Source organism: Cryptomeria japonica, chromosome 4, assembly GCF_030272615.1.
Source record: "Cryptomeria japonica chromosome 4, Sugi_1.0, whole genome shotgun sequence".
Classification (NCBI taxonomy): Eukaryota; Viridiplantae; Streptophyta; class Pinopsida; order Cupressales; family Cupressaceae; genus Cryptomeria; species Cryptomeria japonica.
The window spans coordinates 185416783-185430531 of NC_081408.1; the positions used below are offsets into that span (position 1 = coordinate 185416783).

A 13749-nucleotide genomic window follows, 5' to 3' on the forward strand; every position below is an offset into this window, starting at 1 on the left:
TTAGTTCAAAAAATAAAGATGCCATGTGCAAAGTATCATTAAAAGAAAGGTTTTGGATTTCTAGTACTCAAATAAGGCATAGAAGTAGGGATGCTATATCATTTAAATATAAGAGCTTGTTAACCCTTTTACAAAATTAAAACCTAGACAAAAAGGTAAGCAAGAGAAAAAAAAGAGAGAGAAAAGAAAAAGAAAGATTATGGAAGATTGGGAAATAAAAGAAAATAAAATGGATGTGGAGAAAGAAGAATGAAAAACATATTAAGAACCTGTCCATTGATATATGCGAGCCAAGTAGAAAAGAAGAGTGAAAAAAACCTTTATAAACTAATAAAATGCCATTAACTAATAAAAGATTATCTCCTAATTTCGAACAACACCATGTAGAATTTAAATAAAAGATTATCTCCCATGAAAATTAAGAAAACAATTATTTTTGAAGATATATTTGGTGAGAAGTTTTAAATAAAAGAGGGAGCACAATTAAAAGAGGTTTTAACAAAGTGAGAAGAAAATATTGGAAATATATTTCTTCAAATTGAGTTAATAAGGGTTAAAGGAAGACAAAGGACATTGGTGAAACAAAAAGAAATTAATAAGTGCAAAAGAAACACAAAGGGATGTAATAATGAAGAGTTGAGGCATTCAAGAAGAGAGAACAAGGGAAATAAATCAAGTAAAGGAAAACCACTGGTATACAAAGACAAATCCAAGGAATCAAAGATAGATGAGAATCAAATGAAAAATACCCTTAATAGACCAGAATGAAGAATTTGAGAACATCTATGTTTAGAGCCCTCATAGAAAAAAATGTGGTAAGAGAGAACTAAATAAAATTCCATAATTTTGTGGAAATTTTGAGATATGGAACCCTTAAATGATATTTAAAAGTATTTCTAAGGCATGATAAAGAATCAATAGATATAAAAGAACATTTTTTTTGAATAATTTCTAGTCCCCAAATATACTTTTAGAAAGTGTGAGTAAAATGAGGGAGATTATATTAAAAAAAGGAGAGTCTTTCAAGAATTTGATCAATAGTTAAAGGGAATAACTAGAAAATTTGAAGAATCATTGATAAAAAAGAAAGTAGAATGGGACTTGTGTTTTAAATACTACTAGTAATTAGAGCATCACTAGATGGAAGAGTTATTAATACCTTTACAAAGGCAACAAAACTAACAACAAGAATTGAAGCACAACCCTATATGAGGAAAAATTAAGAATGGACAAAATGAGAATGGAATTGGAACAAATAAAATTCAAGAAAAATTATCTATAGGAGAGAACAAACAAGATATAATGTCAAGATGGAGAAAGAAAATATGTTGTTCATACTACTCTAACTAAGGACATTTAATAATGAGTGTCTAGTCCTAGAGGGAAAGAGAATAGTTGTGTCAATAAAGGTAGATCGCGTGGAACCTTATAAAAGTTTGATAACTATATTTTGTAGAATTTGTGATGAACGAGATGACAATGAAACCAATTATTATGCATTCCTCCTATTGGATTAAGAGATGAAGAACTTGAGCCTAGGTATGACCATAGATTTGAAGATGATGCAACCCATAATAGGGGTAAGGCTACAGATAAGGGGTTAGCAAAAGGATCCTTCTATAAATAAGGGCTGCAAATATTTTACTATCATCCTTCTAAAGCCATACCACTTGATCCTACATCACCGTATTCCATTTATGTAGTCACACTTACTTTGGGGAAACATCATGACTTCCCTATGACACATTAAGCTTGTTTTGACATATATTTACCCTATGGGGCACCATGTCTTTTAAGTTAGATTGGGGGGTACTATGTTCTTTCACTTTACACTTGGACTATCTTTACCTTATCTTTATACATATCATTCAACATGTGAGGCATTGACCTTTCTCTTTTTCTAGAATATTACACCTTATTGCATCATCCTTCCCATGTGAGACCTTTGATTCAATTAAACATTTCATAATTAGATCTTAGATTATTGTAAATCTAAATTTTTGAGATTCTCACCAATGAGTTTTTGTTAACTTTTTTGCATGTATATAAGATTAACCTTTCTAGCAATTATTGCTCTAATAGATTGTCCTAAGAGAAAGGACTATCTAGCACTTCTCAAATTAAATTCCTTTTTCTTTTCCTTTTTCCTTCTCAAGTAAAATACATGGCACATTAAATTCCTTTCTCTTTTATTTTTCATGTAAGATGCATGCTTATAAGTTGAATAGAACAAAAAGTACAAATTCACATCTTTTGGCTTTTTCAGTTTACAAGTTCCTAAAAGAATATGTCTATTTAATGCAGAAATATTCTGGTCTGAGAATTGCTGTCTTTTCATTGACCAACCTACTACAGTACTGAGCACAGTAAACGATGGATGAGGAGAAGTATCTTTCAAAACAACTTAATCAATAAAATCATTAAATACCCATTTACATCGATGCATTAATAATCCATATCCACTTGCAAATTATTTGAATCGATGAAGTTCATAAAGATAAGACTAAAATACACAGACCCAGATGCGAGTTTTTTGATGGATACAATCCTTATTAAGATAAGGAAGACTAGGATAACTTACACAGCATATCATAGTTGAAAGTTAGTTATTAAGAACTGTACTAACTACTCTTGCATATCGTATTTGAATGTTAGGTTTTAAATACTCTTGCAGAACATTTGTTCAATGCGCACGCGCCCAATATAATCGATGACCATTTGAGTTCCGTGTCTAGGCGTATTTGATTACCTCAAATCACAAGCTAGACAGACAGCTGGTGTCCTGTACTTACCGATTTCTCTATTTAAATTTATTATTTTAAAATGATTGTAAAATGCCAAAAAACTGGCAAAATTCCTGGATGTATGCATGAAGTTGGTCAGCTGAATATGTTGAAATTATGGATGAGTTTTGAAAAAGTTACCAATCAGGACTGCACGCAAACTCTACATAGACTTAAATTTTTTCTGTAGAGTAGTTCCTTTTGTTATATATTTTGGTTGATTGATATAGATTTTTAGGAGGTTTTTTGTTTGGGCTGTGATTTGAGCTAAAAAAATGAGTTTTAGTGGAGATTTGGTGAATGCTGAGGATGGGAAGAGAAAGGGTCTTGATGGGGATTTGGAGAATGATGAAGATGTGAAGACACCATTGATTCATCAAACAAATAGTTGGTATAGCAGTTCCTTTCGTGGTATTGAGAGAGGGGGCAGCAGCAATCAAGTTCCAGGGACTACAGCTGAAGAAAGTTCTGTTAATGCTATACTTTTTACACTTATTGTGGCTTTGGGTCCTCTGCAATATGGGTTCACAGTAAGTTTGCTTCTCTTGAATGTGATCAGTAACTTGGAGGAGAATGAATTAATTACGATATAATAAGTTTGTTTCTCTGCAGTATGGGTTCAGAGTAAGTTTGTTTGTATTCTGTCAAAATTTACCGTGCCCAACCTTGATTTGTCATGCATGGCACGGAATTACGTAAAACCCATTTAGTAGGGGTTCCTATTTCCAATTTCAACAGCTTCGCCTTCCCAAGAATCATGGACAGCACTAGCTTAGTGTTAGTTTTATGATTATTATACTTCAGTGCACATTCTTCTCTTTTGAGTGAGGATAAATGAGTAGATCAATTAATTGTTAATTGATTCCATACCGACCTTTTATGGTAGTAAAGCTAGATTCAAATTTTGCTTCTCCACCTGACTCCTAATTAAGAGCAGTATACAACACTTAAGTCTTGAGTAACAGCAGTGGGTAGAACTCTTCCTATTGCATCACCAGTTTTGGTGGCACTTATTCTAAGTTGGACCTCAGTTCCCATCCTAGATAAAAGAAAATGTCTGAAATAACAGTCATGATATTTTCATAGTCCATACTACTGGTTACAATGTTTTTGGATTTAAATTTGTCAAGATTTTAAACATTTAAACATTTAAAATCTTGACAAAAGTTAAATCCAGAAACATTGAAAGCATGTCTTAATTAGTTGTCCCAAAAAGCATATCTAAAGGACAATCTAAAGAGTAGACAGAATTAAAATGTACACAGAGTGAGCTAGGGAATTTTTAGTCCAGTTCTGGCCCTGAAGCAACTAATGAAAATTGTTTAATCAACAGTAGCATGAAAATAAGTAGACCCTCTTTTTAGTAATATACTTATGGACCGTATTAGAGCTGTAAATATTATCTCCAACGTATACATGATTTCCCTGAACCTATTGAAGACTTCTACAGAGATGAACTCTAAACCTCAGTACTGGCCAATACCATAGAAGTGTTTTATTCGAGTGCTGAAGAGGTATTACTAAAGGTAAACATTTAAAATCTTGACAAAAGTTAAATCCAGAAACATTGAAAGCATGTCTTAATTAGTTGTCCCAAAAAGCATATCTAAAGGACAATCTAAAGAGTAGACAGAATTAAAATGTACACAGAGTGAGCTAGGGAATTTTTAGTCCAGTTCTGGCCCTGAAGCAACTAATGAAAATTGTTTAATCAACAGTAGCATGAAAATAAGTAGACCCTCTTTTTAGTAATATACTTATGGACCGTATTAGAGCTGTAAATATTATCTCCAACGTATACATGATTTCCCTGAACCTATTGAAGACTTCTACAGAGATGAACTCTAAACCTCAGTACTGGCCAATACCATAGAAGTGTTTTATTCGAGTGCTGAAGAGGTATTACTAAAGGGTAATGATGAATTGAAATATAAAGCTAAATAATTATAGTAGTGTCTACAAATGATCAGAATATGTGAATGCAACTTCAGAGTACCGTCAATACTAACAGTAATAGCATAAGAAAGGAGTGTCTAAGTGATATCGCATCGGGGAAATAGAGTTATCAATGTTTATATAGTCACTAAGAGCGACAGTGTTCTCTAGGGAATGGTCTCAGCTAATATGATCTGGTAGAGTTGTCCTTTGGTACTAGTAGTTACAAAGTACTATCGATTCTCCTACCATCCAAGGTCAAATATCACTGGAGTGATGAAATTTTGGCAATACTAGCTAAATAATAAGATCCAGAACAAGTATAGAGAGGAGCAGTTGTCACTCACGGCACATTCCCTGACAAGTCCTTTTTGCTAGCAATGTCGGTAGGGCAAGGCACTTGACAGCCTGCGAAGAAAGATCCATTAGGTCTAGGAGGTCATTTGTAGGGAAGTTGAGGAAGAGTGAAGTATGAAATAATAAATCTAGTAGGCCTATGAGATGATTTCAATGCTTGACACCTGAAGACAGCTGCCTTGCAGAGAAACAGAGTGAAACATCTTTAGTCGGAATGGTAGAAGAATTGATATATTTCTTCCCATTGCCCTCGAATAGAGAATATTACATCTATTGGATCACGAGATGAATTTTGCACCGCACTTGGTGAACATTGCATCAGATTCAGATGTAGATTCAATAATCAAATATTTAGCTTTAATCAAGTCCTTTTGTGTCTCGACTCTCAACTGTACTAAGTCCAACTCCTAATTTAGAACATTCCAGTTTGCTCCACTTTTAGTTCATATCAAATAGATCTTTCTTATCGTTTGAGACCAAACTATATGTGTATTCTATCACAGAAAACTTTATTGATGAGGTTCTCATTTGCATTCCAAGTCTTGTAGTTTTCTTGTCAAAGAGTACTCTAGGAAGCAATATGTACTGCCTCCAACTGTAGGAGCATGAGAGGAGCTATGGAACTTTATGGATCTCCAAGTATGAACAAACATTCAATTGTTTCTTTTTCCAATCTAAGGCTACAAAATGATACAAAGGAGTAATATGATAAAAGCCATCGATCTTGTCCTCTTTGAGTAAGTGACATCTTTGAAGAAATGCTCTCTGACAAAAATAGCTACATATCTCTAGTGCCCCTATCTAAAAATTGATGTGAGTGACCCTTATGGTTCGCAAAGAAGCTACTTGTCTCCCTTGCATCTCAAAACAGGATTGACATATGAAGATGAAATGCACCTTAATGTTGAAACTGCAACAAGCAAAGAGAGCAATGAGAATAACATATGGCTTACAAGTTCCAAGCATTACTAGGATTGAGAATAGTAAAATATTTTTCATGCAGACTGTCATATGATGCTACAATATTAACAATTTAAAAGAAATGTACATAAAATTATTTCCATGATGAATTGTACCATATAAAGTGTATGAAAATGGTACTTTCCCAGTTGTGTTTTCTGGCATTGGTCGAAATTATTTCCAGTAATCGATGAAAAACTTGTGTGCAAAAGTTGGCTCAAATCTCACAAATGTCTCATTGTTATTTATTGTGGTCCCCAATTCCAAGAAATTAAATCCATCATGTTAGAACTTACTCCAAAAAGAATGAATAATTAGATTACAACTTTTTACATTATTCATAGAGTAAGAGGGCGAATCACCATGCCACAATTTTTTTCTATCCTATAAAAAGAAGATCTAATCTTCTTGTGTGCTTTCTCCTCTCAAGCAGGACTTGGATAACTTATTTAAAGATTCTAGATGTGTCACATATTTCTTAAAATAGAAATGAATAATAATATTAATGAATTAGCATTATTTGGAAGGGATAAAACAAAGAAAACTGATATTAGTCATCTTGTTGCAGAATGGATATTCATCGCCTACTGAGAGTAGTATTATGAAAGATCTCAACCTAACCATTTCTGAGGTATGTTGCATTACCATTGGGACATTGTATGTGCCTCTCTCAGCTAGAATTGGGAATGTCAAGTTTACCATTGTTTGATGAATTGGTTTCTAAATTTTACACAGTTTTCTTTATTTGGATCACTTTCCAATGCTGGGGCAATGATTGGGGCTATGGTCTGTGGGCTACTTGCTGATTATATTGGAAGAAAAGGGGTATGTTCTTCAAAATTCATGATTGTTGAAGGAAAATACAAGTTGATATATATGAATTAATTTATTCCTTTCAATATTAACTGATGTAAGATGTCCCTTGTATGAATTCTGATATTTTTTGAGTTTTCTCTTTATGTACACAGGCACTGGTGGCAGCCTCAATACCAAATATTCTAGGGTGGATAGCCATTTGTTTAGCAGAGGCAAGTTATAACTTTTCTGTTAATGAATTCTGTGTCATATAGGCATGACCCACAAATAATAGTCCTAGAATTATGACTTGCATGTTTCAAAGTTCAGTCTCAGAACTTCTGTAGTTTTCATATGAAAAGAATATACTTTTTTATTTTAATTTCATTATTGCTATCTGGGTGCAGGATTCCTCAATTTTGTATCTAGGTAGGATATTGACAGGCTTGGGAGTAGGAATCATATCATTTACTGTAAGTTCATTGATTTACATCTCCTTTACAGTGAATTCAATTTCAAGTTTTCTGTTATTAGGTGCTTTTTTCCCTCCATTGTGAGATTTATAATTTCTACTTTCCAGTTTTAATTCTTATTGTTCACATGAATTAAAATGTCAATGAATTATTTCTGACAACAAATGGAAAATTATCGCTTGCCACAATAGTATTCAGATATACACTTGAAGTTAAAAAAGCTTTCCTTCATAGAAAACATAAATTAAGAGGTGGTTTTTACTTTTTCTAGACGCATTCAAAACTGAATTCCTTATCAACATTCTGATATGAAAACATAGTTACCTTGGCAAAAGCTCAATATAAATTCATTCATGCCAGATATTCATCTGTATTGATCAGATATTTTATTCTCCCATATTGCACTCGTTCTCTTCATTTGGAAACTAGTCAATCAAAAACTTCCATGACTAATAATAGGGATTACTTTTTGGAGTTATCAGGAAGGAAAATGGCCTAGGAATTCATGTAATTGTCTGCATTGTATGATATGATCTTTTCAGGTGCCTGTGTATATTGCTGAGATATCTCCTAAGCACTTGCGTGGAGGTCTTGGCACAATCAACATGGTGAGATCCTTGCCCATTAACAGTATTTTCTGATAAGTGAACCTGTATACTGTCCTTAATGGTAACACATGGTCAATCATTTTCATTTGCGAAGTCTGAGTTGTAACAAATTAAAAGACTACTTGTGAAACAGCTTTCCATAACAATTGGTATATTCGTCGTATATCTATTGGGAATGTTCATTTCCTGGAGGCATCTTGCAATTGCAGGTATATTGGTGGCAATTATATGAAAGAGAGGAGAAGGTATAATTGAAACTGTTTTGTTAAGATTGCATGGAATGTTTGCTAAAGAACGCTCATATTCCCAATACTTTGTGTCTACACAGGTGCAGTTCCCTGTAGTTTATTGGTTCTTGGGCTTTTTTTAATCCCAGAAGCTCCAAGATGGCTGGTAACATTCAATGAAATTAGATTCTATCTTTTAATGCAGTGTAAGTTTCAATTATGAAAAGACTGACACTTTTCACCATCATTTAAACTCATCCTTGTTAATCTGTGTTTATGGGCTTACAGGCTAAGATTGGTAAAGATTTGGACTTTGAAGCTTCCTTACAAGTCCTTCGTGGGTTGGACTCTGATGTTTCAATTGAGGCAACTGAAATTAGGGTAATTCTTTCACCTAAAATTTTATCTCCCATTTATTTCCTTTATACCATGTCCTTACTGTTCTACCAAAATAAAAACAGAACAAAAAATTCTTACCATTTTTTTTGGCTTTATATTCGGTGGTCCAAGTAGAAAGAAACATCTTGTACGATTTTTCCTTTACCAGACCATTTTTTTAAATACCTTTTTAGTCTTTAATCTCCTCAAGTGAGTTATTCATTTACTTTAGCAAAACCTGCAATTCGGAATTGGCAATTATTTTCATGAAGGAGCCTTTGCTACAATTAATGTGAAACTTTACTGTGTTTTAGAGTGCAATGGAGCTAAACAGGCAAGAACCAAATATTAAATTGTCAGAGTTATGCCAGAGGAGATATGCATTCCCTCTTACTGTAAGTATTCTTATGTTCCAATTTGAATGCAAGAAAGTACTATTTCACCTTTATGTTTTTTACATCTCTAGTTACGCAGGACATTGTATATGCAATCTCTCTATGCTCCTGGTTAAGAGTTGGAATTAGAATGACCTTGTTGGAGTTGTTTATAATGTTGGGATGTTTTGAGACTGATGCTTTGTCAGATGTCAACAAAATGGAAATCAGAGGAACTATACCTTTAGTTATCTCCATGCATTTTTTTCTAAGCCTTGCTTCCAAACTAGTTTTTAACTTGTATTCTCCAAGAGAAGTTTATTGCAGTTCATTATTCTAATTTTATCTCCATGCAGTACCTTGAACATTAACCAATGTACTTTTAGATTTATATCTTGCTTAGATCATAGCACCCACAAATCGCTAAAATTAGTAGGCAACACAGTTTAGCAGATCCCCCGAGCTTATGAATCTTAACTTTGTTCATCCCCATCTCCTCTGTGTAGATACTCAATGGGTGCATTGTCCACTGAGTTTATAACACCACATTTCCCTTCTGTTATCTTTTAGACTTGAAAGAAGTAATTAAGATAGACATCTTAACCATTTACTAGACTAGATTATTACGAAGAGATTCTTATTTTGTTATTAAGCCTTATCCTTATTTGATGAAAAAAGTGACCCTAGTTATATAGCAAGAATGACTTTGATTCTTTCCTTGGATATTTTGTCAGTGCTCCATGCTTTCCATCATGTTTTGGGCACATGACAATTGATCCGAGTCCTAGAACTCTGGCAGTGCACATAAGATTTCCCTTAGTCAAGAATTGATAAGTACAATCAGTAAAAGTGTCTCAAAGGAGTTTTTTTTTGGCATGAAATTTTTTTTCAAGTATTAGGAATGTCTTTAGAATTACAATATTGAGAACTGTTTTCACGATGCAAGTTTTCCAAGGAATCAAATGAAGACATCCTCCAATGAAAGTGCATTTTCATTACATGTCCAAGCTCACATTGCTTCACATATGCATGCCTTTCCATTTCTTAACCACATTAGCTTCTAGACTACATCGTTTGTTCCAAACACCAGCAAATCGATCATCCACCAAAGTCCTTTGATTGATTTCCTTCAAGCCCTGTTATGCTAAATTGTGGCCAAATGCTTCACATTGTAATTGCAAATTCTACCACCCACCTTGCTAGTAATCTTTACTAGACCTGCATCTTTTGTAGAATTCATTTAGCAAAGTAGATTTCAAATTTAGCCATGCTTTCCTACATCTGATTTTCCTCTTTTATAATTGCTTCATCTGTGTGTCCTAAGTAACCTTTTTAGACCTTGGTTGATTTATGTGTACTAGCAGTGTACTACAAATATTTTATTGATGATAATCTATGATGAAGAGTCTTATTGTTTCAGAATGTTTATTGTCAGATTGGCATTGGGCTGCTTGTATTGCAGCAGCTGACAGGAATAAGTGGCATTATGTTCTACAATACTTCCATTTTCAAAGCTGCTGGTAAGCTGTTTTATTAAGACTCCCTTAATTTTTCTACCAACCAATAGTGGTCCATACACGAACATGTTAGAACCTATGCATTGCACTTTCCACAAAGTACAAAAGATCTGACAGAAAAGAAAGAAAGAAATCGTGTTAATGTATACAGATGGAAAAAAGTAGGACCATGGGATTCAAAAGTACATTAAATTATAATAAGGAAGCACTAGGCCTAGAAAACAAGGAAAACAAAGGGCAGTTTCATATTTGTAGCTGAGTGAGATTTTAGAGTTGAAGATGTCTCTTTTGTAAGAAGTGTGAGATCTACTTGGGAAATGAATGCCTAATCCAGGATGAAAAAGGTAACTAATTTCTAATAAATCCAACAGGAATCTCAGATGCTGAGGTTGCATCCCTTGGACTGGCTGGAGTGCAGGTGATTGTGAAGTTCTAAGCTAGAAGTAGTTCAGCTAATTGTTTGATAAAATATGTGGAATAAAGCCTTTATCATTTGTATTTTTAAATTTTTTAATTCAGAACTTATAGCCCTAATCTCATATAATGATGTCATATAGGTTCTGATGACTGGAATCATTGCATGGCTAATGGACAAGGCTGGTAGGCGTATTCTCCTCATGGTAAGCAAATAAGCAACTTCTATTAATTCTCTGCTACTACATAGGAAGATCACCACAGATTCAACTCAAGCCTTGCAAGAGAATTACATATAATTTCTTTCACTTTGCCAGATCTCATCTGCAGGAATGGCAGCCAGCCTTTTCCTCATAGGGATTGCATTCTACTTAAAGGTAATCTTTTCAGCGACCACAAAATATCTTTTGTAACAGATGCCTGACATATGCTGGCATCTACTCATGCATTTTCTTTGGACAAACAGGAAAAATTAAATTCTTATTGTTAAGCAACTATCTATGTATTTTTGATGATCTGAAGACCGAAACTTGAGTAAGTCCTGAATTTGAAGTTTGATATCATTCTTCATGGAATCTTGCAGAGCCATATACCAGCAGATACTTATTTGGCCAGTATTTTGGCTTTAATTGGTTTATTGGTAAGCTTGGGAGTCAAGTTACCTATCAGGTTTTTTTATTTCACTGCAAATGATTGCACTTCCATTATAACTGACGCGTAGTAATCAATCGTACTGATTGGTGCTCTTTCACAACAGGCTTGCATTATATCCTTCTCTCTTGGTATGGGGGCAATCCCATGGATTATTATGTCTGAGGTAATGTGTCTTCTCCTACTTACACTTAAAAAATATTCTTGGAAAAGGCTCAGATTTTGGGCGCATTTTTCAATTCAGAAAATTGAGGTTTACCCAGTAAAATATGTTACATGAAAGAAACAATCTGTGAATTTTGAGGAAGTGGACGTGATTTAGTGGTAAAGTTATCATGACTTTCATTTCTCGAGGAATCACACTTCATGCAAACTCATCAATATAAAAGCTTGTGGGTATACCTGGTAATGTAGAAATTGGGCCTCTACAATGTTATGAGAGTTTGATCTTATTACAATGTTGACCTCCTAGATCCAATTTCCCTACATATTAAACATCCCATTTATGAAATATTCCATTCATCTTGTTATGCTTTGCAGTCTTATACACGCTCAACCATAAAGTACCTACTCCATTCTATTCTACTACTGCAGATACTTCCTATCAATGTCAAGGGCATTGCTGGTAGTGTGGCGACGTTGGCCAATTGGTCTCTTTCCTGGGCAGTGACAATGTCAATAAACTTACTCTTAGAATGGAGCAAAACAGGTAAATCTTCGGTCAGATCATAAACTCCAGTTTGGGAACCTAGGGTGGATTTCTTTTTTAATGTTTATGCGATCATTGGTACAGAATCGCAAACTAAAATTAAGGTCTGTTCCTTGCAGGAACATTCATGCTGTATGCTCTGTTCAGTGCTCTTACCTTAACGTTTGTGGTGCTGTTTGTGCCTGAAACTAAGGGAAGAACACTGGAGGAAATTGAGGCATCACACAGATAAGGTTTAAAATAGTTAGGAACCATCAATAGTACTCTTGGATGATACGTTGCTATACAAGCATTCGGTTCTTGTAATGGATGCGGTTGGTGCACGGAATAAAATATGCTGGCCATGAAATTGAAAGATAATACACCATATATTGGGAATTGTATTTTGTACTCAAATTTGGGTTGGGGCAAGTCCTCAATACACCAAAGCAGGTAACACCTATGCAGCTAGTATTGAGGAATCCAGTGCCTATTTTGATAAAGAAACATTGGCACGGGAGTCTTATGATGACCTTCCGAAGCATTTGAATAGTAGTGGGCATTTGGTATTGAATAGTGACATATTGTTCTTTAGGCTCTTCAGTTAGCTGAAAATTATTGATCTTGTAGTGAATTGTACTCCAATTTTTCTGTGTGAAATTAAATTGATTATTTATTGTTACTCATTGGTGCAGTTGCATCATGGACTTTGTACGTAGAACATAAAATTTGCTATTCACAAGCAATTCTCCTTCAAATTCGACTACTGAAATAATTTTGAAGCTCTTCAATGTTAGTTCACACTTCAGATATGTGCCATTTCATTTTGTTTACCTGTTTTTAATTTGAGAAACTTCAGAGTCAAATATATGAAAGAAGTTACAAAATGCAGCAAAGTGGCAGTGGAGTGAACCGAATCCTTGTAGAGCCGGATTTCCTGTTTTTCAAACGCGTGAAGATTTCTTGTTTTTCTAACGCGACTCAAGACTGCAATTGGGCTCAAAACAGCTGCACTGCAGGTAGGAGAAGCAAGACCTCCGAACTTGCTGGATAAATACACAAATCAGGTTATTTTTAGCCCTATATCGCTAAAACTTCTGAAAAATCCATCTGACGCGCTTGAAGAGAGACTGAAATGGAAGGGTTGAAGCCACACCTAATGAAAATAATGCGTGATTTGAAAGTAAGGGAGCTGAAAGCGACCATACTCAAGAATGACCAGTTTTCCATCAATCTGGAGAAGGGCAACGTATATCCTTGGAATTTCAGTTCTCGAATGATATTATTGATACCATTGCTGAATGTCAAATTCGAACTATGATTTTGTTTTCCGAAATCCAAGTCCCAACATAAGCCAATTTTTTATAAATGGGCCAAACAAAACCTAATAGTATTGGGAGACCTTGTGTTCTCATGTGACGGCTTAATTCTATTTTCTGCTTAAATTTAAGCAGTTAAGTGGTCTCATGTAACTTTAAAATTGTAAAAAAAAAGATAATTTAGAATCTATCCCTACTTTGGTGGAGCAGCTATTGTTTAAGAATTAAAAATAAGTCATGGAAGAAAAGGGGGGCTAGAAATAAGCACTG

At 34.3% G+C, this 13749-nt stretch overlaps 2 protein-coding genes across 5 annotated transcripts; one reads left to right on the forward strand and one right to left on the reverse strand.

Annotated features, from left to right (window-relative positions):
- Window positions 1-2455: 2455 nt before the first annotated feature.
- LOC131028083 (sugar transporter ERD6-like 4) lies at window positions 2456-12842 on the forward strand. Of its 4 annotated transcripts, XM_057958294.2 has the most exons (19): window positions 2457-2784; window positions 3025-3313; window positions 6604-6666; window positions 6771-6860; window positions 7004-7063; window positions 7238-7303; window positions 7846-7911; window positions 8045-8120; window positions 8240-8304; window positions 8427-8519; window positions 8831-8911; window positions 10326-10410; window positions 10779-10825; window positions 10965-11027; window positions 11139-11198; window positions 11405-11461; window positions 11579-11638; window positions 12013-12181; window positions 12301-12842. In XM_057958294.2, the coding sequence occupies exons 2-19, from the start codon at window positions 3059-3061 to the stop codon at window positions 12411-12413; spliced, it is 1569 nt and encodes a 522-aa protein (XP_057814277.1). In that variant the 5' UTR covers window positions 2457-2784; window positions 3025-3058; the 3' UTR covers window positions 12414-12842. The 4 variants fall into 4 exon arrangements, with proteins under 4 accessions (XP_057814279.1, XP_057814277.1, XP_059075676.1 ...); XM_057958296.2 differs by lacking the exon at window positions 3025-3313 and having other exon boundaries at window positions 2456-2784; XM_059219693.1 differs by lacking the exon at window positions 2457-2784 and having other exon boundaries at window positions 2791-3313.
- LOC131028084 (uncharacterized) lies at window positions 5312-13500 on the reverse strand. Its single transcript, XM_057958297.2, has 3 exons — window positions 13317-13500; window positions 12995-13206; window positions 5312-5985 (listed from the first exon to the last, which is right to left on the reverse strand). The coding sequence occupies exons 1-3, from the start codon at window positions 13388-13390 to the stop codon at window positions 5918-5920; spliced, it is 354 nt and encodes a 117-aa protein (XP_057814280.1). The 5' UTR covers window positions 13391-13500; the 3' UTR covers window positions 5312-5917.
- Window positions 13501-13749: the final 249 nt, after the last annotated feature.

What these genes read in the sequence shown, in the direction of transcription:
- LOC131028083 (XM_057958294.2), top strand. Translation starts at nt 3,059, where the DNA reads ATGAGTTTTAGTGGAGATTTGGTGAATGCTGAGGATGGGAAGAGAAAG. An exon ending in CTCTGCAATATGGGTTCACA is followed by an intron (nt 3,314 to 6,603) that starts GTAAGTTTGCTT and finishes ATCTTGTTGCAG; the next exon opens with AATGGATATTCATCGCCTAC. An exon ending in CTTAGAATGGAGCAAAACAG is followed by an intron (nt 12,182 to 12,300) that starts GTAAATCTTCGG and finishes TGTTCCTTGCAG; the next exon opens with GAACATTCATGCTGTATGCT.
- LOC131028084 (XM_057958297.2), bottom strand. Translation starts at nt 13,390, where the DNA reads ATGGAAAACTGGTCATTCTTGAGTATGGTCGCTTTCAGCTCCCTTACT. An exon ending in TCACGCATTATTTTCATTAG is followed by an intron (nt 13,207 to 13,316) that starts GTGTGGCTTCAA and finishes GTATTTATCCAG; the next exon opens with CAAGTTCGGAGGTCTTGCTT. An exon ending in GTTTCTCAAATTAAAAACAG is followed by an intron (nt 5,986 to 12,994) that starts GTAAACAAAATG and finishes TGCTTGTTGCAG; the next exon opens with TTTCAACATTAAGGTGCATT.